Genomic DNA, 13,139 nt, shown 5'->3' with positions numbered 1-13,139 from the left:
TGCACCTTTAGTGGGGTGGAAGCAAAATCAGCACCAGTAAAGGTTAAACCAAAGCCAACTCCGCTTTCTCCAGCCCCCAGAGTTGTGGCTGGAAAAGATGTGGTTTCTTGATTTAGAGAAGCTCTTAAGAAACAAGCTTTCAGTTCCCTTCTTACTGGAAGAGAAGTGTAATGCTTTGAGGAAGACTGCAGAGAAAACTGCCTTGCTGGCTGCAGACTGGTAAAATGACAATAATTTGTTCAATGTGGTTTGTAACGTATTCTGAAAAGACTTCATCATATAACAGCTGTCCACTCCCTAGAATGCTTGTTATTAAATTTGTATACTGCCCTTCATCTGACGATCACAACATAAAAGTACGACATGAGAACACAAAATACATAACATAACAAAACAAATTTTAAAGGACACATTTTAAAGGACATAGAATGTTATGGGCTTGGTTATAGGGAAACGATTTTTTTCTGGTGCCTAAAGATATGTAACGAAGGCGCCAGGCGAACCCCCCAGGAAAGAGCATTCCACAAATGGGGAGCCACTGCAGAAAAGGCCTATTCTTGTGCTGCCACCCTCTGGACCTCTTGTGGAGGAAGCGCACAAAGAAGGGTCTCAGATAGTGATCTCAGGCGAATGTTAGAATGATGCTGGTTTAGAAAATAAGTGGATTACAGTTGTAAGGATTAAGTTAAAAGAAAAGAAAGGTTAAAAATTAGATAAATTTAAGGGTGAGGATTTGCTGAATTAAAATTTGAAATTGGAATGCAGAAAGGGGAGGTATGAGGAGGTCAGAGAAGTAAGTTATAAGAAAATAAGGGTTTGAAATTATACTTGTTTTTTTTGTCTGTGTGTGTTTGTATTGTTGTGTTTGTCTGTATAATTTGTGAAACTTTAATAAATATTTTATAAAGTAAAAAAAAACAGATGGTGATCTCAGGGTCTGGGGTCAGTTCATAAGGGGACAGACAGTCCTCGAGGCACTGCAGCCCTGAGCCGTTTAAGACTTTATAGGTCAAAACCAGAACACTGATTCACATCCTTCATTATACGTAATCACTGTGGCATTGCCAAACTGATCTGTGAGATTTGCACAAGGCATCCTGATTGTTTGCCAGCAGCTCCTTTTGGACTTCCCAAAGGCATCTGGCTGGCAACTAACCATGATGGCTATGTTCTGCCTCCAGTGTCAGAGGCAGTATATCTCTGAATGCCGGTTCCTGGGAATCAAAGGTGGGGGAAGTGCTGTTGTGCTCATGTTTCGTTTGTGGGCTTCTCACAGGCATCTGGTTGACCCCCGTGAGAGAAAGATGGGCCACTGGTCTCATCCAGCAAGGCAGTTCTTTTTTTAATATATATATATATGTTATTCAGGATTTTCTGGTTTTACAGAAGTGTGGTGCCTCGTATTTTTTTTTTTATGTAACATTTTTACAAATCCGTTTCATTTCTTGAGGCATTAGGGGGAGAAGAAAAGAAAAAAGAAAAAAGAAAAAAGAAAGGGGGGTTGGAGAGAGGGAAGATGGATAGGGGTAAAGGAACACAAGTGAACAACACAAGCAACGCTGACACCAAACTCTACATACATTAAACATAATAGCAAGGCAGTGCTTATGTTTGACTTCGAAAAACTGTTAACTGCTCTCTGCAATTTTATCAGTCATATGAAGGAAAGTATAATCAAACATTAACATTTAATAGCATTTCAATTGTAGGCATCTTTTGGCCTTCTCTTTGTACCATTTACATCCTCCATGCACCATATTGATGGATTTTAGGTGTGAATTCATGAGCAAGGAGGAAATGTGCTCTCATTGTTTTTCATAGGATTAGGGGGTTGAACTGGATTGCCTTCTACTTTGGCCCCAGGGTAAAACTGCCGCCACCTCATTTGCCTTGAGATGCACAGTGTAACATACAGTAAGATCTCAGATCTCATTACACGATCAGTATTACTCCAGGCATACTAGTGGCCACTTAGAAAAGTGAAAGAGACAGCCGTGGAAAACAAATGGGATGTGTATGCATTTAAATACGCAATTAGGTGACTTAATAAAGTATTGTGAAGGAAGCGTAGGCGGTAGGAGTCTGGAAGAATGCTGACAACAAACTTTGAAAGTGGCTCACAATGAGCTAGAGGAGGTGAAGGAGTGAGGAATTGAATGTGAGGAAGGTGGAATTGGGGGGGATGCACCTAGGGGTGTGTCCTGAGTGGGTGGGGACTGCCCACACTTGGTGACACGGTGACTTACTCACTCACTTACTTTTCTGGTGAATTAACTTGGAAAACTGGTTTCTCTGGATGGTTGTGCCATTACAATGAAGGACACATCTGTGCTGGGGGAGGAAAATGAATGTGCCTTTATATCATGTGCCAGTAACACAGCACATCTTACGAGAGGACATCAGCTGAAGTGCTGAAGTGTCAATCCTCTCTGCTTTCATAGAATCATAGAGTTGGAAGGGATCCTGAGAATAATCTAGTCCAACCCCCTGCAATGCAGGGATATGGAACTGTCCCTTGTGGGGATCAAAACTGCAGTCTTGGTGCTCTAAGCACTACGCTATAACCAGCTGAGCTATCCAGCTGTTTCTCACCAGGAAGAATCAGTCTTGTAACAGTAAATTCTTCTCATGCAGATACTGGATGAAGTGGAGAAGAGGCGTGAGATGTCCCCAGCCCTGGTGCACCCATTCATGCGCAGCGTCATGGAGGCACCATTCCCTGCTCCTGGGCGCACCATCACTGTGAAGAGTTTCCTGCCGGGAGCAGGAAATGAGGTAATGGCAAAAGGCATTGTTGCCTAGCAAAGGCGTGAGGAATGATCACCATGATTGCAGTAGGAACCTGGGGGAAGGCTTGCTTCACTGCCCAGAATGTGCAAGACATAAAGCAATTTCCAGAGGGTTGCTGGGTTGCTGGCATCCTTTATCTGTCCTTTTGGGATACAATTCAGAGCTTGCCAAGTCTATGAGCACACACCTAAGTAAATGCATGAGCGGAACGACTTCCATTTGCACAGTGGGACTTCCCTTCCCCTTTGTGCACCCCTTTAAATCTGTTCTGGGGGTTCCCCCAACCCTTGTATCAGATTTGGGGATGGCATAGTGCATGTGTGGAGGAAGCCTTTCTGCTCCTATAATTATTTAATTGAATACAGTCATACCTTGGTTGTCAAACGCCTTGGTACTTGAAAGTTTTGGCTCCCAAACACCACAAACCCGGGAGTGAGTGTTCCAGTTTGTGAACGTTTTTGGGAAACTGAACATCTGATGTGGCTTCCGCGGCTTCTGATTGAGTGCAGGAAGCTCCTGCAGCCAATCGGAAGCCATGCCTTGGTTTTCGAACCGTTCTGAGAGTTGAACAGACTCCCAGAAAGGATTAAGTTCAACAACCAAGGTACCACTGTACCACCTCAACATTTTGGGTTTCAGGAGAGAACACAACAACAAACTAGCTCACTTCTTGTCCATAACTCATTTACAATTGTCTGCTCTCAGGTAATTGAGCTTTGCCGTCCCCTGGACTCGCGTCTGGAACATGTTGACTTTGAATGCCTGTTTAAGTGCCTCAGCGTCTCTCACTTGATCCAAGTCTGCGCTTCTCTCCTGCTGGAAAGGAGGGTGATCTTTGTTGCTGACAATTTGAGGTGAGACTGAAATGACAAGTCCCCTGCCTGGCTTGTGTTTCCCCCCCGCCCTTTTTGAACCTTTCATGCCACAGAATAATTGCAACTTTTCTCGTTAATGCATATATAGACTATCATCATCATCATCATCCAAATTCAGCCACCATAAAATGCAAACTCTGGAAACGTGAAGCAGATATTCATGAATTACTATGGGGGAAAAGACTATTGGTCTACCTTTACATAAGTTTGCACATAAGGTGTAGCTTGCATAGAACCTGACACCAAAATCTGGAATTGCAGGGCCACCTGGGGAAGTGCTGTAAATCAGCGGTAGAGCAGCTGCTTTGCATGCAGAAGGTCCCAGGTTCAATCCCTGGCATTTCCAGTCTTGTCTGAAATGCTGGAGAGCCACTGCCAGTCAGTGCAGGCAATGCTTAGCTAGATGGACCAATCGTCTGACTTGGTATAAGGCAGCTTCCTATATTCCTGTGCTCCTTCGTCCTCAGGAAAAGTGCATTGCAAAGTCATCTTGGAACTGTACAACTTCATAATTGTGGTGGGAGATAGCATGTGTGAATTTTCCTCCATAAAAAAACAAATTGCACTTAGAAGACTTTCATGCCATGGAAAACCCTGTATTCTTTCACGCTAAGATTCTGGCTTTCTGGAACCAGGGAGTATTTATTATGGGACAGCATTCATTCTTGCAGTTAACTACAGTACCTCTGTTTTGCAGTGGTACCGTTCCAAAAGTAGCACATATTTTCTCTTGCATGGGACCATTATATACATCACATTTTAGCCTTTACCTGTACTAAATTAATTTCTCTAAATTAGGGGTGCTTTTCATCAGTCAGGGACTTCATATACTGACTAATGTTTTTGTGTTTTATTTTTCTCACTTAGCACCTTGTCCAAATGTGGTCATGCTGTGGTTGCAGCACTCTACCCGTTCACCTGGCAACACACTTATATCCCTGTCCTGCCAGATTCTATGATAGACATTGTCTGCTCACCCACCCCTTTCCTTATTGGCATCCTCGCCTGCTCCTTAACTCAGCTCCAGGACCTGCCCATTGAAGAGGTGAGATCTGAGAAAACCTCAGGAGGAAATGTAAGGGGTGGTGGCGCACCAGTTATTACACCATATTAGTGAGGAGAGGGTGAAAGTTTTAGTGGTGTGTTCTGGGGTGACCTATTCATTTAAGACAATAAGCTTAATTCTTCCGCTTGCACGAACCTTGAGTCCATCAGTGATACACTGTATCCAGTGTAGTGCTACATGAATGTTCATCAGCCCATGGATTTCTGCTTGTGCAGTAGAATGTTCTGTCCCCCTCCTCCCACCCCACACCCCCTAAATCTGATCTAGGCATCCCCCCAACCCTCCAGAGCAATTCTTGTCCTGATGGAACATGTTAGTTGAATGCTCTCCATTGGTATCAGCATAACTGTTTGCTCAATAGCCCATTTACACAGAATAACTTTTTAAAGACTCTGATGGGGCTGGGGATCTGAATTTTTATTTGTAGAGGCCGCTCCCCCTTCCTTCTCTTCTCAGTTGGAATGTGCTGCCATTGTAGATGTGACTCCCTCCATGTGCAATAGCTTCCACCAAAGTGCTTGAACTGAAGTCAGAGCTATGAAGCGATAACTTTGTCCTATCCCGGATTGCCAACGATTGATGGACACCACGGTCACTTGATAAGAAGGGTTGTGCTTATGTTATCTGATCTGTGTTATCTGTTCCGTGCAGCCAGACAATAGCCTGTTGTCACAGTGTCATATGAATCAGGATAGGACGACTGTGGGTTGCACAAGGGGTTTGTGGATTATATGCAGTAACCATCTATATCTTTCCTTAGGTACTGATTGTTGATCTGTGTGCAGATACATTTTTACAACAGGTGAGTCAAATTACTTAGCTACTGGCTGCTTCACACGCAAGCAGAATAATCCCCCCCCCCGAATGGGGCCTTACAGGCAGTGGAGTGGGGATAAATACACAAAAGAAGCTAAGGACCAAACTGCACATTGGAGATCCATGTTCAGATATGCTGACTCTTTGTTTAAGCTTAAAATGAACAGGGAACAAATTGGATTGAGACTGCAGAGCTGGGGGAAGTAGGGGTTTAATCTGTTCCCATTTGCCATTTACCTGATTAACTCTGCCCAAAACTGTCTACACTGACGAGGAAAAAGGACATCAAGGATGGTTAGTCTTGTCATTTTGTGGGTCTGAGGACTGGGAAGAGGGATTGCAGAATGCTGGGCTTCTGGCGAGATAAGATTGCCCAAGGGAGTTTTTCTTTTGTCTGTGCATTTGAGTGGCTTAGGTATCAGCAAGTGTTCTCTGTGGGGAAGTGGTATTTCCTAAGACAGCTGAAACTTACTAGGGGGCTGTGGCCAAAATTTCCAGTTGGCCCACTTCTCACATAATGAGATAGCATTTTTTCAAACTATGTGCAGGAGCAGGAAGGAGACACCATGAACCCCAGACTTGAGTCAGTTTCTAAACAAACTTAACTTCAAACAATAGATTACAAAGCTGGCTTGCTTAATTAACCAGAGTGTGTTTTTAAACCACAATATTTGGTTTGCACCTAACAACAAGCTTGTGGAAAGTGAAACTAAACACTTTCCTAGACATGCTTGGGAAGAAGGAGGATGAGCATATGGGTCTTAAGTTCAATGGGGGTCCCTACTGCTTGAGCCCATGGTCATCGTGGTTTGGCATGATAGGAATGAGCCTAGCTCCCCTTGGACTTCTGTGCTCTCCATCAATCCCCCACCCCCACCATGGCTGCAATGAGACTGGAAGCTTCTGCTTTAAATTAACCTCGGTTTACTGTGTTGTCCAATCCGTAAACTATGGTTATTGTTGGAAAATAGGAAGCTGCTTTATATCAAGTCAGATGATTGCCTGTCTAGATCAGGTTTAAGGCAGAGGTCTTTCCCAGCCCTATCTGGAAATGCTGGGAATTGCAGGGGTGGAGATTTTTTAAACCTTTTCTTCCCATGCCATAGTTCTGCTGAAAATCCGCCCCCCTTGAGTCACTATTTGCATTAGAGAGAAGCTTCTGCTGGGACCAATGGCAGCTTTGCTTCTCACACAAATAGCTTTTAGGGGATGGGTGCTAAAGGTTTAAGTCCCTTCCCCCACTTTCTTCAGTCCTGGTTCTGATCATTGCTGCCTGCCCCATGATTGCTGTTCTGAAATGCACAAGGACAAACTACAGTGGTACCTTGGTTTACAACCATAATCCATTCTGGAGGTCTGGTTGTAAACCAAAACAGGTTGTAACCCAAGGCGTGCTTTTGCCAATGGGGTCTCCCCCCCCCCAAATTGGTTGTAATCCAAAAAAAATAAAAGGGACATGCACTTCCGGGTTTGATGTGGGTGGTTGTAATCCAAAATGGTTGTAGTCCAAAGCAGTTGCAAATCAAGGTACCACTGTATACTTGTAATGTGACTTGTATTTTGGTCTTTAGAAAGCTATTGTCTCTCTAGCATCTTGCTGTTTCTATTTTCTGTGTTTCCTCTCCACAAGAGTTCTTCTCCTCATTGTCTAGAGTCTAGACAGTCGAGAGTTTCCTGTAGTCAGCTGTTCTTAAAATAATATCTAGTGTTGTCATTCTCTGCTGGCTTCCCTTTTCCCCTGTTGCCCGAAGGTGCTCCCCAAGGCAAAGCAGGGGAGAATGACAAACGGTTCAGTGCAAACTGTCCACCAAGCAAAATGAAATGTCATTAGGCTTTATAGTTCTAATGCACAACTCCTGGTTAAGGAGTACTCAGGAGTAATTGGGTCATTGCATTTGCCCAATATCTGGTACTACAGTATATTAGAATGTTTGAAAGGCATTGCTAATCTCAGGCCGTTGTTGTTTGTGTAATGGTATCTCTGTCCATGGCAAAAGACAGGTCTCTGCCCAGAGGAATTTACAGTTTTAAACTTCAGCAGTGGCCAAGGTGGGTGGCGAGGAGGCAGGCAGAGAGGGAAGGAAGGGTGGCTTGCATGAGAGCAGAAGCAGGGAGCTGTATCTAGATTTTGATCCAACTGAGGACAAAGAATTAAGGAGTTCAGGCCAAGGGTTAAATAGGCCAAAGGGTTCAATAGAAGCAATTAGCTAAGATTTGTTTCGGTTTCAATTATAGAAAGCTATAAATGTCCTCAGGAGTACATCAGTTTCTCTTATCGTCTGTCTGTTTATCTGATCCTCTGTTCATGGTAGTGGCCATTGCCACATCTTATGGTAGCAAATTGCAGGCTGTAGTTCATGTGATGTGTGAAGAGGCATGCCCTTTTTCCTTTTCTTGAATCTTCCACCTCAGTTTCTAATATAACAATAGAGGAAGAATAACTTCTTCACACCAAGCAGTCCTCCTTTTTTCGCTCCACTGGTCTGTTCTGCATTGTAGCCGGTGCATGGGAGTTGGTTATTCAAAGCATCTGTCTTAAGATGTGACCTTATCATATATATTGGATTTTTGTTTAGTTTTTAAATTCTTCTTCTAGGGGCTAGAAATCTGTAGTGGTTGTATCAAAATCTGCAATGCTTTTTAAAAATATTTTTGATAATGAGTGGTGTACAATTAAGAGTAGATCCCCTGAAATAAATGGATTTCACTTACTTAAGTCCATTGATTTCAGTGGGTCTGCTCGCTCTGTGTGTGATGAACATTGGAAACCACCCCATCTGCTTTAAACATAAATTTTAATTGGTTCCATACTTTAATTGTGTATAGCCATGAGGTGTGCCCTCATGCATGTTGAAATAATTTCATTATTTTTTTAAAAAATATATTTATTAAGAATTTTAGACAATGAAATCACCAAACATATAAAATACCATCACCAAGATACAACAAGCGAAGAGAAACAGAAAGAAACAAAAAGATAAACATAGAGATAAAAAAGATACAACAAAATCAACTGTCTATAAATCATATTTCCATAACCTTTTGGACTTCCTCACATCTCCCTTTCCTGCATTCCCAATTATAAAATTATAAGCAGCAATTTATCACCTTATTTCAATTCTTATTTTGTAGTTTTCAAATATTATGTCTCCAACTTTAGATATTTTTATCAAACACTTAAATACTTAATTTAGACATAATGTTATTCCAGATTTCATCTTTTTCTGAAACATCACACATTCTCATATTTCTTTCAACTAAGTTGCTGATGCCATGTTGTTTTCTATCCTGCATCCTTAACATTCATACAGTTTATATGTTAAAATAATTTCATGTGGTAGGTGACATAATTACTTCATGAAACATTTTAGTGACATCACATGGTCCTGTTTTGGAATACATGTTAACTACCACCATTCTGCTTCCTCCCCTTTTATTTTAAAGGTTTCAGATGAAGATGAAATCCTGCCTCACAAGCTGCAGGCTGCACTGGTACAGATCTTGGAAGAGAGAAATGAAATCTTGTCTCGGGAGCGGAATTACACACAAGGTGACTTGGATCAGAAAGATGGTGTACAATGAGTTAAAGAAAATCTTCAAATTTACTTACTCCAATAAAACAGAAGCATTTCTTCTAGGTGTAATTGGGAATGAGTTACCAAAGAAAGCCCACAACCTATTTTTATATGCAACAATAGCAGCAAGGATAGTAGTAGATGCAAGATACTGGAAACAAAGAGAGACCCCAGGGAAAGAACAATGGCTATACAAACTAATTGAATGTGCAGAGCTTACCAGTATGACATTTAAAATAAGAAAGGAGTGAGTGGGAGTATCTAGAGGGGATATTTACAAAAAACTGACCTCAGATGTAGATTGATAATATGAAAAATATGAGAGTGTGGAAAATAAGGTGAAGGAATTAATGTATATGCAGCTAAGCAAGATGTAAAAAGAACTGTCATAGAATGCTGGGTGGGAAGTCAAGCAGAGTTATTGTGTAAGAATAGGAAAAAAGGTGTAATTGTAAAACTGGAAAACTTAAAAAATAAAATAATCATAATAATGAGAAAGCAGAAACCCATGAAAATATAGTGGTGTGGAAATCTCCAGACATCTCCACTGCAAAGTGGCAAAGTGGGGAAAGTGGTTGGCAGAGGAAAAAGTGTCAGGAAGGGGCTTTAACTCCCCAGGGACAATGGGGAGGAGAGGAGGTTGCAGTGGGGAAACGGTGACTGGGAAAAGCACATGCACAGTGCTTCCCACTTCCAGCAAACTGCACACGCATCCTACTGCTTGGCAACAGAGAAGTAGCTGTTTGGATTCCCAGACCCACCCTTACTGCTGCACATCCATGTTGATGGTTACCTAGCTCCCCATTAAAAGTGCAGTTATTGTACCCACTGAAGCTGTTGACATCCTGAGCTATGTGCCAAGTTTCGTTATATCTGTTTAAATAGAGATATGTAGGTAGAGATTTAGGCTCTGACCCACCCAATAGGATGCGTGGTCCCTTCATAGCCTTTGGGAACGAAGTCGAGGTTGATCTCTCCAAAGGTTGAGATGTGACTGCTTTTCTGTGCCTTCTGGTAGGTGATGTGACTCTGGACTTGTTGGTATCAGAGGCTTTTGTGCGCTTCTTCGTGGAGATTGTGGGGCACTACTCCCTGCACATGCACGTCACTGAGAAAGGAGAGCGGGTGTTTCAGCGGGATCCCTTCCGGAAGTCCCACACCTCCCGCAATGTGCGCCATTTCCTAGACATCTTCATGGAGACGCAAATGTTTGCTGGCTTCATACAGGATCGAGAGCTACGGAAGAGCGGGGTTAAAGGTGATGCTTGCCAAATCCAGTCCTTATTCTTGTTTTGTGTAGAACAACTGTGGTACTTGCACAAGAATTTAAAACAGCCAAAGGGGAATCCAAGTTGGATTGTTTTTCAATATCTGGTACCTTCTAAAATGTTTTGCTACTGCAGGTAACCAGAACCATTGACCACCTGCTTTCTCCTCATTTTGGAGGGACACGTTTGTTTTGGATGGCCATTTATTTTCTTGGCCCTACCTATTGCGTATGGTGATTTAAAAAAAATGACCCTGTGTTTTGGAAATGTTCATTGAAAATTGATTAAAATAAACCAAGTGAAAATGGTAGAAATGCAGAGCTACTTTGTGCCTGCAGAATGTCCTGTGCTCTTCTTTTGGGATTGGGAAGGTGCTGTTGCCTTCAGTTGTGAGCCCCTCCAGGTTCTCAGCTTGGAGACAGTGACATTCCTTTGCTGCCTTCCCCAAAAGCATTCTTTATTTAGTTCTAGGGAAGTGGGGTCAAGGCTTATCCACACTTCCAAGGAGTTGTAGATAAACTGTTTAACTTTTAAACAAGATTGTAATGAAATTCAAATGCCTTCAAACAATAAGGCTGGCTTGGCTTTACTTTATTAAAGAATTAGACAGGTAGCTGTCAGCATGATGGACAGGAGAAGAGGCCCCTTCCCTTCACTTAAGTTAATACCAGAATTGGAGGTGATGGAAAACCTTCAGACTCTCTTCCAGCTCTTGTACCAACTGCCTGGGTAGTGCACCGGGAAATAATTAAGAAGCTGAACTTTTCCTTTGCCATGGAGGAGGTAAAGGCTGGAGAAGGTGAGAGCATCTCCAACCCAAAATAAGAGGCTATGAACAGGATGCCTGGCTGCATCCATGCACTCATCCCTTTTAGGCAATGTACGGGTATTTCCTTTCTTTGGGGCACATGTGGGCTTTCCTATGTGTAATCTTGTTTGAAACTTCATCCCAAAAGAGAGATGCATGTCTAAGTGATGCTTTCCTTTTTTCTAGGCTTGTTTGAAGTCCGTGCCTTGGAGTATTTGGAGACCATTCCAGAGTCTGAGCCAAGTGGGATGAACAAAATCCTCCGTAGTCTGGGTAAATAATGCTCAATCTTGTTCTTGGCTGCCTTGGTCACTTGTAATTTGTGTAACTATGAACTACCAAGGAAACCTTTCAGCCTTGATAATGAGCCTCCTTCTCTGCCTCCATTGCACCCGCAGTGGAGCTTTTCCAAACGGTGAATGGGCTGGTGAGATGTAGCCCTGGGCAGGATGCAACCAACTGCTTGGAAGCTTGCTGTGAGAATTTTACAAAATACTTTTGGGTCAAAATCACCCGTATCCACACCAAACTTAACACCACAGCTGATGTAGGCCCTGTAGAAGTGTTTAGAGCACCCCCTGGCTAAAGTTTGTGCAGATACCATCTCATCCTGAGGTTCTTTCTGTACAATGTAGAAATCTGGCTTTTGGTGCGATGGAATCTCCCCTTTGGAACTTCCTCCAGACAAGTGTAATTAATGTTATCTCTTTGGCACTAGCTGAAGGCCTTCATTTCCCAACAAGCTTTTAAAGTGAAGATTCTTATCTCAGCCTGTTTATGTATTGGATTTAAATTGTTTCTATGTACATTTCGTTGCTGACGTTTTTATGGCTGACTGCTTCAGTGTGTTTCATGGGAAGCGATTAATGAATGCAGTGAAATAGGCATGCCCATGCATGTCTCAACCTTACCATTTTTCTTTATTTTATGCTTTTCCTTTTAGGTAGCAAAATGAAATTTCTGCAAAAGAAGTGAGAAGAAGCTGAGTGCAAAATTGCTGCTAAGAGTGTTTTCAAGTTCTCGCCTGGCTGTCAGAAGGGGGCGCCACATTGCCTGTTGCTGCAGCGTCAGAAGGGATGACTCGAATTCAAGCTCAGATACCCTTCAAATAATTGGAAGAAAGGGCATCAGATCTGGGTGGAATTCTCAAATCTTTGCGGTGCCCAGTTCAACGGGACTATTACTGGGAGAAACTAGGCTTCTGTGTCTTTGTAGAATTGGTCTACAAAGGAGAATCCAATTAGCTGTGTGAACTATCCCTGTTTATGCTGCTTGGCCTGAAGAGACTTCCTACACCCTCCTGTTTTTATAAATGACTCCTGCTCAAAGTAGCCCTGAGGGCTAAGCTGATACCTTTTAATAAGAGGAATGAACCAGAAATAAAATTTAAAAAAACAAAAACGAATTCAGGAACTGACCTATGGCAATACTGCACTGCAGAGATTCTCTGCAACTGGAAACTTCCTCTAAAACTGGAAAGGCAAACCTGTACTCTAGGGCCTGTTCATCCGTTTTCTTGTTACGTCCTCTGTTACTGGCCCAGGTTTAGCCACATTCTCTTATTAACTGTTGGCTTTACTTACGTCTTTCAAAGCTTTCTGTTTTTCAAATACTGAAAGCAAGACGAGAACACCCACTTCTTTGTTTGTTCTGTTGGTTTTTATACTGCAAACTTCAACCTGCTGCAAATATATACAACTTCTGTGCCTTTTTGCAGACCTGCTTTTGCTACGTCAGGGGATATACCTCAGTCAAGACTGGTGTTTACTGGTCAAGAAAATGCCATTTAAACCCAATTTGGGTATATGAAGACTTTTGAAAAAACAAAAACAAAATCAAAAAGTAGAATTTAAAATGAGTTTGTTTTGGTTTGATACAGAACTATTGGAAAAGAAAAGTGAGTTTCTTACCATTGCATTTTGTTGCGAAATGGGTGGGATA

General features: G+C 42.3%; 1 protein-coding gene across 1 annotated transcript in view; it reads left to right on the top strand.

Annotated features, from left to right (window-relative positions):
• The window catches only part of DENND2C (DENN domain containing 2C), a 55,626-nt gene extending 42,491 nt beyond the window's left edge, over positions 1-13,135 (top strand). The window contains exons 12-19 of the mRNA XM_082226946.1: positions 2,635-2,775; positions 3,496-3,644; positions 4,533-4,710; positions 5,492-5,533; positions 8,992-9,097; positions 10,141-10,380; positions 11,385-11,471; positions 12,142-13,135. Of these exons, the coding sequence (XP_082083072.1) occupies positions 2,635-2,775; positions 3,496-3,644; positions 4,533-4,710; positions 5,492-5,533; positions 8,992-9,097; positions 10,141-10,380; positions 11,385-11,471; positions 12,142-12,173 (975 nt within the window). The 3' untranslated portion in view covers positions 12,174-13,135. The remainder of the gene's footprint in view (positions 1-2,634; positions 2,776-3,495; positions 3,645-4,532; positions 4,711-5,491; positions 5,534-8,991; positions 9,098-10,140; positions 10,381-11,384; positions 11,472-12,141) is intronic.
• Positions 13,136-13,139: the final 4 nt, after the last annotated feature.

This window comes from Podarcis vaucheri, assembly GCF_965113315.1.
Source record: "Podarcis vaucheri genome assembly, chromosome: 6".
NCBI classification, from domain to species: Eukaryota; Metazoa; Chordata; class Lepidosauria; order Squamata; family Lacertidae; genus Podarcis; species Podarcis vaucheri.
This window is presented reverse-complemented; position numbering and strand designations above follow the sequence as displayed.